Source organism: Haemaphysalis longicornis, unplaced genomic scaffold (assembly GCF_048455015.1).
Source record: "Haemaphysalis longicornis isolate Haplotype H1 unplaced genomic scaffold, Haemaphysalis longicornis Haplotype H1 scaffold_12, whole genome shotgun sequence".
NCBI classification, from domain to species: domain Eukaryota; kingdom Metazoa; phylum Arthropoda; class Arachnida; order Ixodida; family Ixodidae; genus Haemaphysalis; species Haemaphysalis longicornis.
The window spans coordinates 79,031,891-79,055,805 of NW_027526225.1; the positions used below are offsets into that span (position 1 = coordinate 79,031,891).

A 23,915-nucleotide genomic window follows, 5' to 3' on the forward strand; every position below is an offset into this window, starting at 1 on the left:
AACATTCTTTTATGATGTAAAAGAAATTATGTATCTTTCTAGCTGCTCGACATGCTGGGACGTACCTCGAGAATTTCCCATCGCTGCAATATCGCTTGTGGTGAAAAAGGAGGAAATTAGAAAAATTATAATTTTTTTTCACCTTTTGTAAGTACCTGGTACTGGTGAAGTACCAACTTTTAGGAGGAAAAACTGTGCAAACTAAGAAAAAAATTGATACCTAAAAAATGCTTTTTCGGGCAATTTTTTTGGTCCCAAAGACTTATGTGCCCCCTTAATTCTTAGTGTGGCTGCATCCTTGAGCACTTCCCGTTCAGGATTAAAAAAAAAAAAAAGAATCCCACCTTGTAGTTCTGGACCCAATGAGGACACATCAATTAAAAATAACCAAACGTGGCGTTGCATCACCTAAACTTCGCGCTTATGCTCAAACGTCTGCCATATCTTTTAACTGCTTACTGCCATTTCAAAGAGCTTTATATGAAAGGTATCACATCTGAGAAAACAAATTTGGTTCGCACTGCAACAACCTAGTACATCTTCAGCATATGGAAACGGCATCTGTGCATCAGTATTGATTATAAAATTTATAAAAAACACTTACCTCCGCAGACACAAAGGTAACAAAATGAGGTCCCTAAACCTTAACATGGCTCTCTGGAGGCAATACTTTTTGTTTGTTTTTGTAGTGAAAAGACGGCTCATGCCAGTCTCATGAAGATCGTCAACTTGTTCCCGAAGATCTGTGCCGTTTTTACGCTGGAACTGGAATGTTGGAAACTGGAATGTTGGCTAAGCTAGAACGTCGCTGCAGCACCTGTGAATACACCTTGTTACAGAAGCAATGGACTCTCTACTTTAGTTTTGTTGATTCCTCGGCGTAAAAAGACAGAATTTCAGCAGTTGTAGCTATGTAATTTTCAATAAGCGCTCCAAAGAAACTTGCAAGCTGATGTAATCAACAGCTCAGAAACATTGCATACCATTCAGAAGTCATAATCAATGTTTTGGGAATAACAAAAAACTTTGCGCACCAGTCAGATTGGCCCTACCACAACTGTGATTATGAGAACGAACCGAGGCTATCTCGGAGCACAATTGACAACATTTTTACCGTTATTTGTTTCCATTTGTGAATCCAGGAAATGATGAAAAGGCCCGCTGTATGTAGGCCTCAAACAAGCATGCCTTGCTAAAAGGAGTGACTCACAGGCTGGCAAGATGATGCGCATGTATTTACAGTGAAAGCCCACCAGCCCGCCCGTTTCAGCCGTTCAGAGAACAGCACTTCTCAGGTAGTTGACAATGCAGAGGGACTGGTTGAACGCCACTTCCAGGTCCGTCCAGGAGCTCTGCTGGATGTCCGCAATGGACACCAGCTCCTCTTGGAACGCGTCTTCCGAAGCCAGCGTGTCCGCGTGAATCTGAAACAGGCGAGAGACGGGTCAGTTGTGGAGCTCAGTCTTTGAGTTCGCTCACACACACACCGTGTTGCACAATAACAATCTCTATAGTGGTTCTTCTTTTGTGCACCCCGTGAAAAAAGGTTAGCCGTGTGCAGTTTTTTAAATCCAGTCTCAATTCAAAGGTAGGGTGGAGTGTGCCTTATACGTCTCAACGCACAACTTCAAACGCAGCGAGTGAAGCTATCATTACTATCATATACACTCGTTATATGCAGGTTTAGCTGTCAGATATATCGAACCAATCATGGCACGTTTTGGGGGTTAGTCATATGTAGTCTCCACTGTTAATTGGAGCACGTAGAGTCATTAATTTTGGATACAACAAAAAAAAAATCAATTTGAAGTCCTTCCTCTGATTTTCACCAGAGTCCCCTTGCTTTTACCATCACGATCCATCCATCACCAGCCTATCTACACCCACTGCAGGGCAAAGGCCTCTCCCATAGATCTCCAATTATTCCGGTGCGTTAACTGCGACCAATTTATCCCTGCAAACTTATAGATCTCATCTGCCAATCTAACTTCCTGCCACCCCCTGCCACGCTTGCCTTCTGTAGGTATCCACTCTGTTACCCTTAATGACCAACGGTTATTTTGCCTTCACATTACATGCCCTGCCCACGTCCATTCTTCTTAATTTCTACTAATATGTCCTTAACACGCGTTTGTTCCCTGACCCACTCCGCTCACTTCTTGTCCCTCAATGTTACCCCCATCATCTTCCGTTCCATTGTTCACTGAGTCGCCCTCAATTTAAGCTGAACTCTTTTAATGAGCCTCCAAGTTTCTGCCCCACAGGTGAGTACCGGTAAGATGCAGCTGTCATGCACTTTCTTCTTCAGGGAGCTTGCTTTACAGCACTGCTCAAACAGAAGAGCTAGCAGCTTGTTCCTAAGAACGTTTTAACTCTCCGAAAATTACCCCTCAACTTTTCGATCCTACTCGGCCATCTCGGCACGCCAACTGAACAGTCCAGTTAAGCGCTTCTCACCTTTAAGAACAGCCCAAGATAAGATTGGACGAGCTCAAAGTCCCGCCGTGTCTGCAGGCCCCATCGTACCGCCTTGAGGAAGTTGAGGAGGACTTCTGCAGATCCACCGCCAGCCTCAGGCGAAAGGCCACGGATCTCGAAGTCGACACTCGACGGACCCAGTTCTTTGAGCCGCTCAAAGACAGGGCCATCTTCAAAAGGGCAACGAGGAGGGGAACAATTATACAAGAATAAGATGCAGTGAAACAAAATGCATGCTCACAACGCAGTCCATGACTGGAACTGGAAGTTACCAGCTTGCTCTCTAATTTGCTGTAATCTTTAAAACGTGCTAGCTTGCATTAACCAGTTTGGCTGAAACGTGCTTTCATGTAACCACTATTAAAAAAATATTAAAGAACTAGTCCACACGCGCAAATACGCTAATCACCTAGCATTTACCAAAACACACCAGTATGACTTGGAAGCAGAAAACAAATGCAACTGCACTGCTTCTTTCGCAAAGGTACGCTACTTTTAGAGTGGAAAATTGAAATAAAAGAATGGCGAACACACGAAAAGATGCTTGGCTGCAGAAATTCCCAAAAAAACTCACGTGTTTAGTTTAGAGACACTTAACCTGAAGGTTTTCAAATGCTTATGAAGGGGCATCAACAGGCAAAAAAAATGTAACATTAATATGGTCAGAGTAAGGCCAACAGACCATGCTACAACACAAAAGGCCACGCAGCGGCTTCAGTTTATTCCATACCTTATTATTCTATTGAACCAGATAAACCGTACATGGTGCTGTGTTCTAGGTTCATGGTTTTCTTTTACCTTTTCAACCATGGCAATTACAAAATCTATTGACATTAGTTCTACACAACACTTAATATCAGTTTTTGTCGGAAGGTGTCTCGTCATTTTTGAAAAGCTAAGAATACAAATTCGCGGCCAGTTTTTTCTTCCCGCTGGTATACCTTCAAAGAACTTTCTTTTTTTTTTCTTTTTACAACACAGCTACCACAACACACAGAAAGGCTCTCTGCTTGTAAAAGAACAGTAGTGCAAACTTGCCTATACAATGACACGATACAAACCCCACTGCAGCTCCAATGCACAGGCTAGATAATGCAACAAGGCTTAAACGCGACACTATGTACAATAAAGATTAAGCAAAGAAAAAGAGGGGAAAAAAATCTGGAAAAACACTCACAGTTGTTGGTCTTGGTGCATGAGTTCAATAGCTTTGCAAATGCAGACAGCTGGAAATGCTCAAACGATGTGATTTTTGACGGCGCCTGCAAAAAAAGCAGAAAGAATCGTGAAAGGCATGTCCATTAAACGCACAACAAACATAAATAGAAAATGAAGCAAAGCAAATGCAAAATCAAGTCATTGGTAGAAGCAGTGTGCTTAGGAAACAATGCTTCCACCTATTAGCTAACCTGCAATTTGAAATGCTGCTTGTTGAATAAACAACAAGCTTAAGTTTTTTTTAAATTGCTGTAATGAGTGGGCAGCAAAAGTGCCAAAGATGCTTCAAATTCTTTATGCCTTAAAAATGTGGTGGAAATCGCCCTCTTAATCTCCAGAGCACTGTTACCTCAATAGAACTAACAAATTTATGTGCTACTGCAAGTCGTGTGGTCAGTGACGTCTCCACTAGTGCTGCCGAAACAGTTTCAACAAGAAAGTTCTGGTGATCACCAATAATTACTGAATGGCACTACAGTCGAATCCCGCTACAACGAAATTGACGGGACGTGCGAAAAATTTCGTTGAAGCGAAAATTCGTTGAGGCGAAATCTGCCCCAACACACCACGGAAAGGCCAGAAAAATAGCCCTGTGCGTTTCCGCAACATTGGCAGCATAATACAATGTTTAGAAAAAGGAGTGACGCGCAATAACTCATGTTTATTCGGATAACAAACATACCAATGGTTATCTGTTTTTTCACCACCCAAAGAACGCGTTACGGAGGGGGCTGAAGATATGCAGGCGCAAAAACGTATCGCTGTACAACAAGGCGTGTCCACCGAGCTGATTACTTGCAGATAGCTGCTAGGCCGTGGGAAGCCCCCCTCTCGCTTGTGGCAGGAGCAGTGCCGTTATCTTATCCTCTAACAGGGCACGGCAGCTACTGACCTTGGCAGGCAAGACGCGCGCGCTTGCATTTAACAGGACCGCGCGCTCGCGACTAAGATAGGATGACTGCGCTTCAAGACCAAACGCGCAAACATGATTTTCGCTCTTGGCTATGAAGAATGGTAGAAGGAAAACGGCAAGGACAGCTGCTCACAACGCATACATGACGGCACCGCGCCAGCAGCGGAGCACATTCATGCAATTTCAACCGTTTCAACTGGATACGGATTGGCTGTAGCTCTGGGGCTCCGCCTTGGCGAAGCGGGCCTCGTGTAAAGACGGCCAGCCACATCGTTATCACCATCAAGCAATGGCGTGCGCCTATGAGTTATTTTTTGTTTTGTTTTGGGTGGCGGTGTGGTCGCAACGCGCATTTTCGGTGAAACTAAGCGTCCTGAATGTATAAAAAGTTACAGATAGCTGGCGCTATGCTTATTTTGTTGTAAAATAATTGTTCAAACCCAGCCCAAATCATCGAAAATTTCGTTGAAGCGAAAGCAAGCCTGACAAATGGTTCGTTGTGGCGAGGACTTTGTTGCATTGACTTCTATGGCTAGCTGACGGGGAATTGGAAATATTTCGTTGAAGCGGAAATTTCGTTGAAGCGGCGTTCGTTGTAGCGGGGTTCGACTGTAATAAAACTTGAATGCTAGTCAGGTGGTCTTAAGCTTAATCTAAAGTGCTCATGGGATTCACTAACAACCTTACGTTCAAAGGGACACTGAAGTGATTGATTGTGGGGTTTAACGCGCCGACGCAACGCAGGCGATGAGGCGCGCCGTAGTGGAGGGCTCCGGATTAATTTTGACCACCTGGGGATCTTTATCGTGCGCCGAAATCTCGTACACACGGGCGTTTTTGCTTTTCGCCTCCATCAGAAAAGCGGCCGCCGCGGCCGGGAATCGAACCCGCGACCTCGTGCTCAGCAGCGCAACGCCTTAGCCACTGAGCCACCGCGGCGGGTTGGACACTGAAGTGAATTTGTCAAGCTCCCGTTTTTGCTTGCACTGCGTAGACTGGCTCAAATTAGCTCACTTTTCATCGTTTATACGGCTGACAAATCGGTAATTATTTTACAAAGCGCGGAAGAAGAAAAACTACCATGCGCGGTTTGCGGCGGCCGCACCAACTAAGGTGTGACGTTGGGAGGAGGGGGCACCGTGATTGGACGATGCCCAAGGTTAGCAATCAAACAAGTTTCGGTTCAGTTTCGGTTCTGTAAAACAACATGTTCGACATCCGATGGCGTCGTTGGATGGGCATTCTCAATATTCCAGTAATCGTAGTACCGCGCTTCTGCCATGTTGTCGGCTGTAAAATGCATAAGATAAGCCTCCCAGGACGGCTTGGAATCGTAGCATTCACTAGCCGAGGCCTACGCAGTGCCTGAACGCCCTCCGCGTACCCGCAGACGCCCAAATGTCATGCGCTTTTCCCCCATATTTGGAGCTTGCCTCACTCATGCCTGTACCGTAAAAAGCGTGTTCGCACCAGGCCAAGGGTCTGCTGATTATGGCCTGTGCCCACTGCCCGCAAGCAGTCGGTGCTTATGGCAACAGCACGCCAACGAGAACTCGCTAGCGCGCCAGTGCCAGGCTGCGCGAGTTCTGCGGACTAGTTCGTGAAGCAGTGAAGGTTGCGGCCCAAAAAAAGGTGAACTCAGTATGGAAAACATCGGCGAAAAACGAAAAAGTTACATAAAAAAAAAAAAAAAAAGATTGTACCCGCGGGGATTCGAACTTGTGACGGGCAAAAACACTTGCGATGATAAACCTAACGCTCCAAACCACAGAGCCACGGGTGAAAGCGCTGCCAACAGTAGAAATATAATGTATATTATGTATAACCAGTTTACACTTTTATTTAGTTTTGGCATTTCAAGCAGCTTAGGTGACTATTTGTTGTAGTGCGCTCGTGCAGTAAGCGTCCCCCGAGTTTCCACAATAGCTCACGACTAGCAATTGCATTTCTTAGATGGAAAAGCGTTCGCAGATGCGTAGTCGTGCTGCTGACCGCTGTGCTTGTTCGCCCAGCGCAAAAAAGTGCTTCCTGCACCCTAGTTTACGCTGTCCGGTAAAAATATCAGTTGATTTTATTTCCTTAGTACCTATATTGACTTGGCTGACTCTTCTACCCTTTCAAGAGGCCTTATATTTTCCTTCTGGCATACCAGTCAGCGAAGCGTCGCATGTGCGCTTGTGCAGCACTTGTGTGAAGCGACCTTGACTTGGAGCTAGATACACAGTACAAACTAACGAAGTAAAGAAAAGCACATTCTTCCATTCACAAACGTGTTGTGGCTTAGTTTCAACTGATCGAGCGAATTGCCATGACCCGTCGGCGGCCGGCGGACTAAACGGTGGGCCGACTGACTCGGTCGCGGAAGGTCGGCGAGCCGTGCAGTAGCGCAGCCAATTTCCAGCTCCTCTCCTGCTGACGTCACACGAAAATGCCAAAGAAAATGGGCGAGAGTGCAGAGAGGAGGACAGCATTTTCGAATTGATTTTTCTACTAAATAAATTCGCGTAAACGCGCTCAGAGTGGTCGAAACAGGGCCTAAGGACTCCGGACTACAATTTGCGCTCGTAATCCCGCATTGTTTACAAATCACTTCAGTGTCCCTTTAACTAGTGCCAGTAACTAAAAGTAGTACTGGTGTGCTGCATTAAGGCAGCAACACCCAACTGCCCCCCTCTTCCTATCACTTTACTCAGTAGCACACCAACAGCATTAATTACTTAATTGATTAACAATTGTCTTAAATAATAATTTAGCTAATAATCTTTAATAATATTGTACTGTATAATTAATGACGTTAATTAATACAGATAATTTTTGCCCGCTTACCACATTCTCCTTATCGTCAAGCTTGACGAACTGCGGGTCCAGGCCCACTGTTGTAGGCAGGAAGAAGGGTGCAGCCTTGGGCGCACTTGGTGGCTCTTTCGGCTTGTTCCTTTGCTGAGCACAAAATAACACGCGCAGTCAGATACGGGCAAAGCGAGAAAAGTAATTCTGGAAATGGCGTACTATGACCTTCTTGAAACAGAATGGCAAGCACACTTTGCGTGATATATTTATCAAACAGCGAAACACTTGTTCAAAGCATGCGGGCTGCGGTTACTTTGCTCCCGTAAAGTTGGCCCCCTTTTTTTGGGCTTCAACAGTTATCAACCACAACAAAAAGAAAAATTTGCGGGAAAAACTTTCAAGGCATTTTTTTTTTTTTTTTCGTGTTCAGCAGCCTCTATTCAATGCCAGGCATTTCGGCTTCTGAATCAAGAAGTTATACAGACAGTCCACTTTATAAAACACTGACATGCTAAAGTCATTTTGCATCGAACAAGTACCTAAAAGCAATGCCTGTGCCTTTCCGCTTCAACTACTGAATCAGATTGCCTTCAATTTATGTTCTATTGAAGCAATTACGAGAGCCTTCAGTTTTTTTGGCATAAAAACGACTAACCTCTATGCTTTGAAGCTATTCGCGCAATTAATTTATTTGTGTTTATTTATTTATTTTATTCATTTATTGTGCTTATTTAAACTGAATTTATTACCAGCAGAAGAGATAACTGGACACAAATCAATCAGAAGTCAGCAACAGTTTGCGGCACGCAAAACAAACCACAATGTGTTGAAAATCACCCATTTCTTGTACACACACACACATCAGGTTTAGTTAATGAAATATGAATGAATAAATTAATTAATAGTTGGTACCTGCTCCTGCAGTAGTACTGTGCATGTGCAAACACTAAAGATGCCACTGCAAGTTCTTTCAAACTTGCTTCGGCATCAAGGCTAACAAAGTAAACAACACAAAAGATTTCAAAATACACCATTCGGGCTCTTTCAAACTCGCTTCGGCATCAAGGGTAGCAAAGTTCCCAGCAAAAAACACAAAAGATTTCAAAATGCACCTTCTGGCTCTAAACGTGAGATAAAACCCAGCTCTGTTCACACACAGCATCATCATACAACGGCAACACGCTCACACTCGTCTCACCTTGACGACTTCAATGTTGAGAAGATTCTGCCAGCGCGAATAGGGCAGCTTGGACAGGGTGATCAGGTCAGGAGCGATCTGCTCGGGTGACTCGTACGCACCAAGGTCCATGATCTCCTCATCATCCAAGATGGCCTCAGCATCTGCGGGACAAAAGCCGGGTCAGAGGTCAGGTCAATGGCTGGTCACACAGCAGGTCATCCACCAAGGCAGAAGTCTTTGTGCAAGCATGGTGCATACGTACAACAACATGCGCGATGGAGTGAGTGCCCAAAATGTATATGCTCAGCACGGATCTCATTCATTTGGGGATGTTCAGTCTGACCGACTCATAGGAAGGTAGCCAAAACTGGAGTGTTGGCTCTTGTAGTTTGTTTTAACAAGCGAACCTGTTTAGCAATCATAATTTTTCGTGTCCGCAGTTAAAAATACCAAGAAATTGCCGAGCGCGCACATGAACATGGGCCTCGTGGCGACTGCCAGGCAGTTAACATTACCAAGAAAATGCCTAGCACTCGTGTGTGTGTGTGCCTCGCGATGACCACTCACTGTTCCCGGCGCACGTTTGTCAAGCCAGGCACACCCACTTAGCAAGGTTGGCCAAGATTGGCCAAAAAAATATCTCCAGAGTACGCCGTAATCGTGGCAACACTTGCTCGGAACAAGAAAGGCTCCAGCGTTTGCCATAATCGTGGCGACATTTGCTCGGAACGAGTAAGACACACCCTAGCGTACGCCCCTCCAAGGTGATGTCCAATGATTATCCCTTTAAAAAAAAATGAAAGAAGCTTACACTTTAGCAACAATTACGAAGTGAAGGTCATTGCGGCAGCGAAGAAGAAGCAAATTGGTTGCAATCGCAGACTTAAATCTTCACGATGGTCGTTAAGGTTGAGTACAGCTTCGCTACTTTGAAGTCTTGCGCATTAGTGTGAGCTTCCTTTGTCTTCTTTTTTGTTTGTTTGCTTTTTTAAACATGATAACGTTACTAGGCTCATTGGATGATTTTCTGCGGGCACTAGGCATCCGCAGCAGCTGTGCTCCTCAGCCTTAATTATCAGGCATCTGCGGATACATCATCGTATCCGCGACGGTGGTAGTGAGGACCAGCCCACAGCTGGAATTGGGCACAGCGACAACAGGAGTGTGGAAAGGAGGAGGTAAGCTGGAAGATTCAACAAAAATGACAGTACAATAGGGACAAGGATATTATCATAATGACAGTGTGAAATGATATACAAAGGGTTGCCATCTCCATGATCATCATCATGATCAGCCTGGTTGTAGCCAATGCAGGACGAAGGCTGCTCCGATGTTCTTCCAACTAAGCAGAGGAAGGCCACTGACACTTCAGAGGGATGAAATCAGGAAATTTGGGGCAAAGAATGGACTAGGGCATCGCAAGACAGGATCGGTCGGAGGAATAAAGTGTTGTGCCTGGTGGGTAAAAAAAGAATGGGGGAAGAAAAGACCACCTACCCTCTCCGTCATCGACAACGGTGGCCGGCATCTCGGCGAGCTGGAGCACGTAGTCGGCGGGCAGGGGCCGCAGCGTCACGTGTGAGTAGAGCGTAGCGTTGGCCCACAGAAACACGCCCAGGTCACCCGCGTGGGCCGTAGCCAGGAATTCACCCGTCGGAGACACGTCCAGGCTCGTCACAGGCGAGGGAACCTCGAAGCAGTCCACCAGGCTGTGTGCACATGGGGTGGGGGAGAGCTTGGTCACCTCTGAAGTTGTAATTGTCATCACCAGCACCATCGTCACGACTTCATCACATCCCACCAAACCGTGAAGAGAGCGCGCATGCAAGGAACCAGGTCTGCCCTCCTCCTCACGTGTTTGTTGTCATCGCCATCATCATCACCACTAATTGCAAAGAACAATGCCAGCTCTGCCCGCCAGCATTTGATAACACCATCGTCTTGAAGCGGTATCGTCAGCAGCGCATGAGGGAGATACACGAGGCATTCGTTATCCACATAATGCAGGATAGGTGCGTGAGCACACCCTCTACCAGGTTGTTTGAAAGGGAGATAAAATACTTAAAATCATGATCGAGGCGTTACAGGTCGCTACTTTCATTTCCACAATCAACTTCCTTTTTGTCTGTTTTTGTTAGAATTTTCCTTCTTTCTTAGTTTCCACTCTAGTATGTATTTGTTGTTCATCGAAATAAAACTCAGTTGGCTTCTCAGTGCAGTGCTTGTCGTTTCTTCCTGTTGTATTGTTCTTGGCGTTGTTTCTCTAAGTAGCATCACCACCAGAATCATGATCATCATCATCGCCAAAACGCGCACCATCAAGTAGTTCTTTTCATGGCCTTCATCTGTTTCCTTCTCCATTCCACGCAACCTATCCTGTCACCCATGTAGTTCACCTGTCACGTACCCTACTTCGCACGTCCTCTGGCTATGGAGCAAGGAGAGTCTTCTTAGTTAGGGCTAGTTAGTGCAAAATGCAAAGGCACATCCTCCAATTAAGTGCCACTTCCCTGTGTGGTAGTATTCTAGAAGTAGTATTTCTTTTAGCAACACAGCGCAAAAAAAGACCAAGGACGAGACGGAGACGACAAACAAGCGCTGACTTCCAACTGAAATTTAATGAAAAGAAACGCACACATAAATATTCATTCTGGTTTGGCAGATACCGCAGCTGCAACCCATCCACGTGCACAAAACAGATTAAGTATTTCTGTCAATCTGCCGTGCCATGTTCGGGCAGTGACAGGGTCAGGGTTGGTGCTACTTTAGCAAGAAGTCCAGGTTGCTGCTTACAGCTCCGGGATAATGAAAAAAAAGCATGATTCAGGGTTAAAACTGATTCATGCTTAATATTTTACCCCAAAGTGCTCCCATGCAAAGCTAAATGAGTGCAAAGCAGTGTTGTGAAAAGCAATTCGGTGCACTCTTCTTGGCCATGCTTGTATGTTACTGACTGCCTGCCCCACCAGAACCAAAAAATTTCAAAGCAGTGATTAACGTACGACACCTTAAAGGGACAGACAACCGATTTTTGGCGGGTATATTTTCTCTCTCACAGATAAAAGGGCATCACTTAAAATGCCTTATCCCGAAACGGTTTTGCTGATGGTGCCCTAGAACTTTTGAAATCAGAATTTTTTAGATCTATCAGCCATACATGTCCCGCCAAAAGGAATGCTGGCTACCATGACGGTGAGACGTCAGGCAACACACTTTTAACTGCATGCGAGATGAAAAGAGGTGTTTAAAAACTGCTCCCCGGCTAAAACAACAGTAATGTGTGAACTTTCCTATTACGTACTTCATGCGGTTTATTAATCACGCGTCGAAATCGACGGAGTTGTTTGGACACGTAAGCTAGTGTCACATTTAGATGCTACATGGTGTCATCTTTCAGATTTCAGAAAGCTTAAAACCAAATTAAAATGATTTCAGCCTGTTTATTGGGACATTCCTTGTGGTTACCCCAGTATATAAAACGCTGGCTTTCATATGAGCAAGACGACATGCACTTCACAAAAATCATTTGCTTGTCCTTTTAACACCGTCCAAGTGATTTGCACAGCTGGCTCTTACCCAACAAGAAAAAGAATTCACTCCAAAAGCACACGTATATTACTCATTTATAAACTGTACACAGCCGTCCGAAACCAACTTCATGAAAATATTCCTCGAGGGAACCTTTTGAAATCCAAAGCTACAACCCCCAGGCCCCTTCTGCACTCTTGTGAGACAAACACTCACCAGCCTGACGGCAGGTCCCATGTTCGAACCAGCTTGTCCATCGACGAAGTCACCAGCCAGCGAGCGTCGGGGCTAAATGCCTGCAAGCAAGCGAATACATGAGAACAGTGGGAAGCATCCAACTTGGGCAAACTTGGGGCTCCAGACACAGTGGCCACATTTATGGCTATTGCTTCAAGTTATCGTGCTCCCTTGGCATGGCATTACTGGTAAATTAGTTTGAGCTACTTCCCAAATACTTTTCTTTTTTTCGTTTTACCATCTCCCCTGCTCGATTAGCACTGGGTAATTGATAAAAAGACTGGTTTCCATGCATTACCATGTCGGTGACTTGGCTGTAGTAGCTGGCAAACGCTCGCACCACCCTCCTCAGCTCCACGTCCACCACACAAATGGAAAAGTCGTCCGAGGCGACCGCCAGCATCCCGCTGCAAGGATAGCAACAAGGACAAGGTCTCGCATGTGAAGGGGTAACAGTGGCAGCCAAGTAAAGAGGATCGTGCTGTACACGAACTCCCGGTGCACTTTTGTGCAATAGGAGCAGTAGGCCAGAAAGTTTTGGAAGCTAGTGCTCCGTGAATTTACCAGGCTTCAGAATTTGACCATATTTTTAGCCGGTTTCCGGAGCTTTAAAAGCCTTAGAGATCCCAAAATGTTTTACAAAAACAGCAGCAGAAATGGCAAGGCACCAACTTCAGCAAACTGTATAGCGTATTTTCGTGCATATAACCCGCCCCTGCATATAATCCGCACCCCCACATTTAGCCCGCTGGAAAAGAAAAAAAAAAAAATCCTCGCGTATTGCCCGCACATTTGATATAGGAAAGGCTGCACCAACGCTACTGCTCAAGCAACGAACGCACCGCATACTATGTAGAGAGAAAAAGTGTATATTTAGCAAGTATACTGACTGCAAGGCGAAAGTCACAATTCACTCAGTGTCACTGCTCTCGCTAGAGCTATCACTTGAGATGCAGTCCTCACTGTTGCTATGGAATCGCTGCCAAGGAAGGCTTAGTCAGTGTTACTGCGTAGGAGCTTCACGGTACAACGCGCATTGCCATGAAGCTGCGCTAAAGGAAAAACCGCGCATTACCCGCACCCCTACTTTGCCACTGCAATTTTCGCATTTTTGGTGCGGGTTATACGCGCGAAAATACGATATTCAAACACGAATACAATCATCCATACACTTGTGCACAATTTCAATCTGGCACTCTTGTTTCTGTTTGCTCACATGACTTCAATTGAATAACCCGGTAAAAATTAATCGCAACTAAAGCATTAATCGTTTAATCGGATGATTAACTGATTAATCTCCCACCCCTAGCGACTGATAGTGCCACTGATGGCTGACTTGGAAGTGAACTACTGATGGTGAAAAAGAAATAGTAATTGATACACTATCATCAATTTTGGGTATCTTTCCGGCCCCCGTGGCTTGCTTGCACACATGGTCTAGCCTGGTTTGTGGGGGTGGCCAACTTCGCCAGCAGTGCAGTCATGTGCGTGCTAGCTCTCTTGCAAGCGGTGCGTGGTGCACCTTCTTCCTGTCACACGTGGCTTGCCAGCTGGGATGCTGGAGGACTATCCCTCACTGGTACGTACAATACAGTTCTATTATAGTCAGCGATTAATTAACTACTATACTTATATTTAATTTTTTAATGTTTTACATGCTGAAGCCTACCCCTGGACTACAAGGTGTGCCGTAGTGGAGGGCTCCGAATTGATTTTGACCACCTGGGAACCTTTAACGAGCGCCAAAATCTCCAACACGCAGGCGTTTTCACTTTCTGCCCTCAACAGAAAAACAGCCGCCGATGTAACTCAAAGATAGAAAATACAATATCTTAGCACACCATGCCTTCATCCTCAGATGCATTACAACCTCCCGTTGAACCGTTTGAGTGGGAAAAGTCGCTAGAGGTGTGCTGTTATTTGTAGTGTTTTATCCAATTTCATGTAACACTCTGGTTCTACAAGCGTTACTAAGGTCCAAAATGTGTGTTTGTATGTATTTGTGGCTACAAACGTGGATTTCGAAATATTTCGTTTTCAATGTGTTTATCGTTTGTTATTATTTTTTATATATTTATATATAACTGTAGTGAAAAAGAAATTCATATTTTTGCTTTTGTGTACTTTGAAGACCATCCACATTTAAGATTGCTGTTTTTTTTCTTTTTTTTTTCTTGCTGCTTGTTTCTGCTGTTTGTGTAGACTATGCGTATGTAAAATCTGCAAGCCCAGCTGCTATGGTCTCAGGAAGAGACTGGCAGTATTGAAAATAAACAAATAAATAAACTAACATCCTTGGGATCAGCAGCGCAATGCATGCCTTAGCCATGATCCACCGTGGTGGGTACTGGTAATTCTATCGATAACTGACTATTGTAAAAAAGATTGATAGTACTACTGGTGCTGTTTTTATAGTTACCAACCATTTTCAAAAGATTATTAAATGTGTCAGTTGTCAAAGTAGCGGCAGTACACATCACTGAGTGAGCAAAGCAACAAAGTGCGTAATGCAGACCTTTCCCGGTGAAGGCAAACCTTGGCCACAGGAGCGCTCAGCGCAAGTTGCGCCAACCGCCGACCGTCACGGAACGCCCAGAACCGCAGGTGGCTGTCCGCCCCTCCGGTCACCACCACCTGGTTGAGGGCGTCCGAGGCGACACCCCGCACCGCACCGTCATGCGCTGCAGAGCATGCGAGAGGGCGTCCACTTCGCTGTCACTTTCCACAACTTCCATTCGGAGTGTGAATCGGTAAAGTGCAAGGCGAACAAGAGAGCCTCGACTCCTCTGCCATTTTTCGTGACTTCCACTTGGCAAACAGCTGCTATCATATTCATTAAAACGTCACACTTGCCCTATCAAGCAACTCAATCGCGACTGCCATATCTACTTGCGCAAAAGACGCGCAAGCATTACTGACCCACTTATCAAACACACAACTCCACTCCTGAAAATCTAAAGTGGTTTTTTAGGCTTGTGGGAAATAGGCAGCTAGAGTAGAACATTCTGTGATTTCACTACAGCCAGTTATGTAACAAGTATGACTCACTCGGGAGTGAGGTCAAGTACAACCCTCTTTTTGTCAAAACAGTTGGCAGGTTCAATGGGTGTGTGTGCTTGTCCTCCACTTTTTGTTTCATTGAACACGCTGTTTTTTGCCTACATACCATGGAAAACCAACTAACCCAGAGAGAGAGAGAGTAAACTTTATTCAATTTGCCAGCTGTGTAGCTTAGTCGTCGGCCGTGAGCCCTTGGGCTCTGGCAGCGTCCTCAGCCAGCTGGACGGCCCAGAGTTGATCTTCCGGGCTGGAGCTGAGCAGCACGGTCTCCCACTGCTCACTGTTAGTGATTGTGCGGCCATTTGTGATCGCCTGCGGACACTGCCATAGCATGTGCACCAGGGCCGCTCGTTCCTGACATCTATGACACTGGGGGGAATAGCGCCCTGGGTAGCAATAGCTATACACTAGGGGATTTGGGTACGAGTGGGTCTGTAGCAGTCGCCAGACCACCGAATGCCAATTACTGAGGGATGGGTGCGCGGGTGGGAAGCGGGCCCGGCCTAAACGGTAATGACCGATGATATCACTGTACCATAACAGCCTGTTCCTGACGAGTTCCGCATCGGGAGGGCCGTCCGCTCGGTCGGTAAAGCCTCGAGCGGCTTCGTGCGCAGACTCGTTCCCTGCAAGGCCGGAGTGGGCAGGGGTCCAAATTAAGTGTATCTTGCCTATCCGGTTTTCGAGGTGGAGACCAGAAATGAGGATTGCGGACGCCTCCCTTGATATGTGTCCTCGTGAGAAATTTAGAATTGCTGATTTAGAGTCGCTGATGATTGTCTTGATTTTTGTGGAGGCAACCATGGCTAAAGCAATGGCTACCTCTTCTCCAACCACCGAGTCTCTCGCTCGGATAGAGCAGGAGGCGATGGTGTTGCCCTGATTGTTGACCACCGCTATGGCCATTGCCTCGCGACCAGCGTAATCAGCCGCGTCCGCATAAGCAACGTTCTCGACTTTCGCAAAGGGTCTTTGCAGGGCACGGGCTCTGGCCTCTCGCCGCTCCCTGTTATGTGTAGGATGCATATTACGCGGGAGCGGAGAGACTTGAATATTTTCCTGTATTGTTGACGGGATCGCGACACTAGTAGGCGCACTGCGGGGGTGAGCTATACCCAGCGAGTCGAGTATGTGGCGCCCCGTTGTGCTGTAGGTCAGCCGTACGAGTTGCCCTAGCCGTTGAGCCTCGATCAGTTCGTCCAGACTATTTGTCAGGCCCAGGGCCTCAAATCGCGTCTATTTTAATTGCCTCAAATCTCAGGAGAGCGTCTATTTTAATTGACTCTGCCCGCTGTAGCCGGAGGTACGGAGTGGCGTACGTCACCCGACTTATTACAAAGGCCTGCACGAGGCATAGGAGGTTGGCTTCTTTCATTCCGTGGTTGCGACCAGCTATCCAGGATATTAGCCTGGTTGTTTGGTGCACAACTTTTTCGAGCGCTAGCAACGATTCGGAATTGTGTCCATTCGCTTGTATTCGAAGCCCAAGAACGCGAATACTCGAGACGATGGGAATGCGGTGCGAACTGGCGGCAAAAAGTTGGATTGAAGGGGGAGTGGAAGTAGATTTCCTCCCTCTACTGGTGGGACGGTAGATAAGAAGCTCTGATTTTTCGGGTGAGCAGCTGAGGCCCCGGGGTATAACGTATTTTTCGACTGTGTTTATGGCTTGCTGGAGAGTGTACTCAATGTGACCATCACTACCGCCGCACACCCACAGTGTTACATCGTCGGCGTAAAGACTATGCTGGAGCTCTTCTATGCTATTGAGGAGATTGGGCAGACCGATCATTGCCACGTTGAAAGGGAAGGGGGAAAGAACCGAACCCTGAGGGGTTCCCCTACTGCCTAGGTGAATTTTGTCTGATTTAAGTCCGCCAATAGTGATAGTTGCTGTTCGATCGGTGAGGAAGTTGCGAATGTAGTTGTACACCCTCCTTCTGATCCCCAGGCTGTTGAGATTCTCTAGGATGGCCGAATGTTTGACATTATCGAAGGCTTTAACGAGGTCGAGCCCGAGGACGGCACGAGTATCTGTTAAACTAAACATTACCAATCTCTGCCTCTCTGCAAGATGTAGGCTCACATTAAACGCTTTACCAACACTTGGCCCCAACCAGACACGCATCAGTCCGCGAATTATTTCCCTGCGACAAAAACAGCCCAGCTTTTTGCAGCAAAACACGTCATAATCAGTACTTAGTGGTTCCGGAATCGAGTATTCGCATATTGCCTAGAGAGACACGATGGCTGCGAACTCCTCTTTACCTCCTTTCAAAATGTCTGCATATTCGGCATTACTGGGTAAGTAAGCCTCTGCCCCATTCTTCCACAATCAACCTTCCACACATACTATTTCACAGTCTAGCATTCAATCTCGAAACAGTTTGAGCAAATATCCCACAGTTTCACTACCTAACCACACGAATACTGCAACTGCAACCAGGGCACTGCAATGAACTTTACTATGTGACCATGCCCATTAGAATGAACATGTCAGAACCAGTGAGACAGTTCAACCCCCAAAAACGTTTCACTTTAACACTTCCACAGTTTGTTTCCTCTCCTCAACAAAGACGAAATTCAGTTACAAAAAATTCGAATTCCGGGGTTCTGTGCACTCAGGAAATTCCCGGGTTGTGAGGCGTGTTATTGGGGGTAGTACAAATTACAGTGAAACCTCATTACAAGAGACACCGTTACAAGAGACACCAGGTCATAAGGGACATTCAAATGAAGACGGTTTGGTTGATTCTCTTATGCTTGCCATGGTAGCAGCACTGCACACAAGAGACCTGGGTTACAAGAGACATGTTTCCCGGGTCCCTTGAGTGTCTCTTGTAACGAAGTTCTACTACAATTCAGGCCACCTGGGGATCTTTGACGTGTGCCAAAATCTCGAAACACGGCTGTTTTCTACTTTCTGCTCCCACCAGAAAAAGTCAGCACAGCCGGGATCAAACTCGTGTCCTCAGGCTTGGCAGCCCAAAGCGTTAGCTACCAAGCATTTATTTCCAGTTATACATTCTTCACTTCAGTCACAACAATAAACTGAAACTAAAACTGAGCCACTTAGAAGGTATACCGTATTTATTCGAATATAAGGCGAGGTTTTTTTTTTCCAAAATCCGTAGTCTCAAAGTCATACCCCGCCTTATATTCAAAGCTCAGCGTGTCCGTGCGTATGTGGGCATGTGTATATATATGGTGATTTTTTGAACTCCAAAGTGCACCCTCCCCTTATAATTGTGACCGCCTTATAATCGAATGAACATGGTACTTCTAGGGGGTTTGAGATGCCAGTCTAACAGGGGTATTGCCTGTGGATAGATCCCCAATTTCTCTTCATTTTCTCTTCAGAAGTCACAAATAAGCACCATGACACTGGGGCGAAATATCCGTCTGCCACTTTCTCACCGAGCTCCTTGCCGTAGGTCATGCGGTGGATTCCTGACTGGATGTTGAAGCGGTCCACGTGGCCCGAGCTGTAGCCGATGGTCACAAAGTTCCCGCATGCACTGAGGGACACACACTGGAAAAAGAAGAAGCAGAAGCAAAAGAATAAGAAAAGAAAATCAATGCACCCCCCGCATGCAGTTAAACAATGACAGTCACAACAACTGAAAAACACTGCGCCAAATAGAAAAGACTTTTGTCCCAGTAAGCTGGCCGCAACAAGTCGGGAGATGAACACATACATGCCGTGATGTCAGAACCATCAAATATCACGTCGTTAGAACATTATAAAGAAAAAAAAACTGGCGTGAACTTCTTGTGTTAAACTGCGCCATGCATTTCACTCACTTATAACTGAACCCCTCATGAAACCTGTCATAAAACCTGTCCCAAAACTTGTCATGAAGCTGTTGTGTGAGGAGGGTTTGAGGCTGGGCTCGTGGGGCTCTTGGGTGAAACTTCTTGAAGTTTGCAAGGAAATGCTGGGCTCCAGCAAGCAACTAAATACTGGGCCCCTTGAATGAACCTGTCATGCATTTTACTCACTCGGAAACGTTAACGCTCGTTATACATGCTCAAACGAAAGCTGCGTTCTGATGAATGGTGACGTGTGGTGCCGCTGCAAGATGTCTCAGAAAATCTTTTTGCCGCAGCTCTGAGCAGCACATTTCAGTCAGTCTAACCAGACTGAGGCAACACTCACCAGTGCAGAGACGCCTCGCATGCCCTCAAAGCGTTTGTGCAGTAACTGGTGCTTCCCCATGCAGCAGCGGTCGTAGGACCAGGTCGTGACCCTCTTGACCCCCCGGTGGCAGGCCGCTATGCCGTCCCACTCCTTCTCTCGGGTCGTCTCTGGGTGGAGGGGGAGGGGAGAAGACGAAGGAGATGTGGAGTCTACTACGTGCTCATGCACTGGCTTTTGTTCTCACTCGAATACTAGTCCCAAACAACAGCAGTAAAAGGGATATGTCAGAAGCTTACAGTATGGTGATGTTACCGTCTATCCCCCTAACCACTCAGGAATTACAAGTAAATCATGCACTTGGCCAAGGCGCAATTGTACTGCTCTTTAAGCAGCATAATGTAAGGCGATTGCTGGTGTTAGCAAAAAAAAATACCAAGAAAAAAACTGTGCTACCTGTAAAGAGTGCACTACCGCAGATAGGGTGTTATAACAGTGAAGCCAGCTTTCGCGCCTGCTTGGAGGGGCATATGCATATGCGCACCCCTTACTGCACCATTTTAAAGGTGATAGTCTTTCTTGGGCCACTAACACACAAAAAAACTTGGCACAGCTTTTACTAGCGGTGCAAGGCTGGGGAAAATGCCGAGCTGGGGGTCAACCTAGCTTCTTGCTTCCTGGGATCCACTGTCAGTGAGGGGGACCGTCCGGAACGGCCTTGTAAAATCCAGCTAAACTTGGCCGCAACTCTTAACACTTCGCCTGGCCTGCTAAGAACATCGCAAAACCTAACAAAACCTAGCAAAACTTTGCAAAACCAAAAGAAGCCAGGTCGACCCTCAGATCCACTGTTTCTCCAGCCTTGCACCTCCACTGCAAGCTGCACTAATTTATTTTTTTCTCATACAGTCCTCGCTGATTTCTCACAGTTCAGTGCCCATTTCCTCGAAATGCCGGAATCCACATAAATGCCTTGAGCACTTTGAGCAATGTTTGCACTTCACATATACTGGGTTTTGCTTCCTTACATGCCTAGTAACTTCCATTGCAGCACTTAGACATAACTGCAAAGACGAACTGCCAACATACTCCAGTTGTCCGCTTGCTAGGCACTCAATTGCTGTTGCGGATTGCTGCCCTGTGTCAACTTCAGCTTTTAACCTCTATTGTAAACCCGCCGCGGTGGCTCAGTGGCTAAGGCGTTGTGCTGCTGAGCACGAGGTCGCGGGTTCGATTCCCGGCTGCGGCGGCCGCTTTTCTGATGGAGGCGAAAAGCAAAAACGCCCGTGTGTACGAGATTTCAGCGCACGTTAAAGATCCCCAGGTGGTCAAAATTAATCCGGAGCCCTCCACTACGGCACACCTCATCGCCTGCGTTGCGTCGGCGCGTTAAACCCTACAATCAATCAACCTCTACTGTAAGGGGTACAGGAATTTTTTCTTTGAGAGGCTGATGAGCAAAGACAGCGAGGCCAAATTCCAGCATGCATTGCAATAACATTGGTGCACCAAAATATGCAACAGTGCAGCCAGCCTATTTTAACAAGATTAGTCTCCTGTGTACCAACAAGACAGAACTACAACAAAAAGTTGGCAAAGACCTACACAAAACGCACGGGACAAGCACTGCCCTGTGTACTTTGTGTAAGCCTTCGCCAACTTTTCCGCGCAGTTACGTCTTGTTTAGCCAAGTCCCAACTTGCTCAACAACACAGCTTTCCGCACACAATTCCCGTTCATCGAACTCAGCAGAGTTCCCACCTGAGGTGAACTCGCAGATGGGCGGCATCTTGCCGGGGTCCTTGAGTATGCCGAGCTTCTTGGCCTTCTTGCGATCGAAGGACGCCTGGCCCAGGCTCTTGTTGAGGTTCTCGCCAAGGGTCGAGAAAGAGCGCAGTGTGCTGTCTAAACCTGCATCACAAGTCGAGTCAAATCAAAGAAGTTTATTAAAGTGTGGCAAACAAGCAAGCAAGCAGGGCATGTACTGGTCCGCCTCATCCTCTGTAGCCCGAATGTTTTCCCGCAGTCCAAACAAAGCACTGGCCCAAGCAGACACTACACATGTTGCATACCACAACAACTAACGTCTGTTAAATCAGCATTGCGCGAGTTTGTGAATCAGATGTGGAGTTCCGAACACTCCTTGCCACTATGATGCAAAATGACCGTCAACGACAGAACAAGGACTATTACTGAGAAACGACCAACAATATCTGACAGTTGCTTGTCTCTAAAATCTGGACAAAACAAGAAAAGTGGATGCAGGGAACAAGGACAGTTGCAAGTTGGGCGAGTTGGTAGGTGTTCAAGACTAATCAGGGCGCGAAAGACGGGACAGACAGAAGAATAACCACAGGACAGGTGCCGACTTTCGACTGATTTCATTGAAAGCACGCCACAAACATTTATACCGATGGCAAACAACATCACACGTGTCAAAGTTGCAATGAAGTCAGGTGAGAGTCAGTGCTTGTCCTGCGGTTATTCTTCCGTCTGTCCCGTCTTTCGCGCTGCGATTAGTCCTGAGGAGAGAAACAAGTTTGGACTGCAAATTAATACACAGTGATTGATCCCGAATGTACATGACACGGAAAAAGAGGTTCTTTCTCAGTTCATAATGTAGCAAATTGTCTGACTGGCTTCGAACAGGCACGACGCAAGTAGCCAGACAACTTTGTCTTCTCACCCACCCGCACTCAGAATGTTGGTCCCTGCGGCGCCGTGGAAGCGGACACGACAGGGGGCACCGCTGTGTCCCTGCTGCAACTTCAACAGGCGTCCACCGCCATCCGATTGGTCGAAGATCCACATCTGAAAATGGAACCACCATCGAGTGTCTTTGTACAAGGCCATGATGGGTATATAGGCATACAAGCTTCAATTTACATCTCTTCTTCCAAGTACACATTCATCTCTAATGCTACGGCAACTATGCAGCTTCTGTCTACAGTAAAGGGGGGCGGGGGACACTGCTCATAAAAAATCTTTTTAATTTTTAAGTAAACTCTGTGAAACTTGTCAGTGTTGGTGCTTACCACCCACTGATTTCAAATATGCCTTTATATTTTGAGTCAGTCAATTAGTTCCCAAGATAATTCCCAATACCTGTAGTTGTGGAAATAAAAATATAAGGACCAGTTTTTTTTTTTTTTTTTTGCAATCACATGCAAGATTACAGCAATTCTAACTTCTAGGTTTGAAGTGCTCCTGCTTATTCAAAATAACGCTAATTAAACAACTACTGAAACACAAAATGCAAAATCTGCTTCCCTTATTGGATGGTTTAAAGATTCAGCTTTACAGTGCAAAAGAAATGATCTTCCTAGATGCACTACATGCTGGGGCGTACCTCTCGAGAATTTCGTATCACTGCGATATCACTTGTGGCGAAGAAGTGAAGAATTATCAAAAAATTGTAATTTTGTTGTTGATATCGGGCCTCCACACCTTTTATAAGTACCGGGTACTGTTTGAAGTACGGAATTTCCTGAGGAAAAAACTGTACAAATAAAGAGAAAAGTGATGCCTAAAGAAGTGCTTTTTTTGGCAATTTTTCGGTCCCAAACACCCATGTTCCCCCTTATATTAGTCCGGGCCCCAGGGGTGCTGCACCTTGAGTGAGTTGTCGGGCGAGGAGGTGAGGAGGAGGGGCTCGTCCGGCAGAAAGCTCAAGCCCGTGACCGCTGACCGGTGGGCGTCCAGCAGCTGGCTGTGCAGGGCACGCTTCTCCAGGTCCCAGACCGCCACGTGGCCGACGTGGCTGCCGGTCGCCATGTGCGAGTGACCATCTGCGAACCACGAAAGTCCACGCATAAGCAGACGGGCTCGGCACGATTGCAATGAGGGGCCGTTGACACTCAAGCACAAGGTTTGTAGTTGTTTCCTTGTAGGGAGAGGCCTTCAAAGCAATGCATTGGAAAGATACTAGCACAAAAACACTATTCTGGTTCCCTACAATGTGCAAAGCATCATTTATGAACACCCATGACGTCACCTGAAAGAAGAGGCCAGATTTTGTTACAACGCCAGATCACTACGACTTTGACAAAAAGCCCTGCACTCAGTCATTTGGCAGTCAGGATGACCCTGTGCAAGTTGCATCTATCAAGGAGTGTAGACGTTTCCCTCGTGTGAAATGGCTTGCAACGCCCAAAACTGAAGATTGTGAAAACCAGGATTTCACAGGAGGTCACGATATGAAACAAATATTTCAGGTCACTAATGAGATGCGACCCCAGTGAAATTAGAACTAAATATATACCGTATAATGCTTTCTGCCGGCTGGGCCGCTGTTCTAATTTTCAACGGGCAAAATTCCCTTCGATGGTAACAATGAAAGAATGAGTAGACACACCGACACCAACAGGGTAGGT

At 46.3% G+C, this 23,915-nt stretch overlaps 1 protein-coding gene across 1 annotated transcript in view; it reads right to left on the bottom strand.

Moving 5' to 3' along the window:
- Positions 1-1,214: 1,214 nt before the first annotated feature.
- Positions 1,215-23,915, bottom strand: part of LOC144162840 (WD repeat-containing protein 36) — a 31,027-nt gene continuing 8,326 nt past the window's right edge. The window contains exons 7-20 of the mRNA XM_077693533.1: positions 23,155-23,330; positions 22,233-22,353; positions 21,304-21,453; positions 19,564-19,712; positions 18,822-18,936; positions 14,860-15,025; positions 12,643-12,751; positions 12,324-12,403; positions 10,077-10,288; positions 8,598-8,740; positions 7,436-7,549; positions 3,656-3,740; positions 2,458-2,648; positions 1,215-1,424 (exon numbers count right to left, since the gene is read on the bottom strand). Of these exons, the coding sequence (XP_077549659.1) occupies positions 1,275-1,424; positions 2,458-2,648; positions 3,656-3,740; positions 7,436-7,549; positions 8,598-8,740; positions 10,077-10,288; positions 12,324-12,403; positions 12,643-12,751; positions 14,860-15,025; positions 18,822-18,936; positions 19,564-19,712; positions 21,304-21,453; positions 22,233-22,353; positions 23,155-23,330 (1,961 nt within the window). The 3' untranslated portion in view covers positions 1,215-1,274. The remainder of the gene's footprint in view (positions 1,425-2,457; positions 2,649-3,655; positions 3,741-7,435; positions 7,550-8,597; positions 8,741-10,076; positions 10,289-12,323; positions 12,404-12,642; positions 12,752-14,859; positions 15,026-18,821; positions 18,937-19,563; positions 19,713-21,303; positions 21,454-22,232; positions 22,354-23,154; positions 23,331-23,915) is intronic.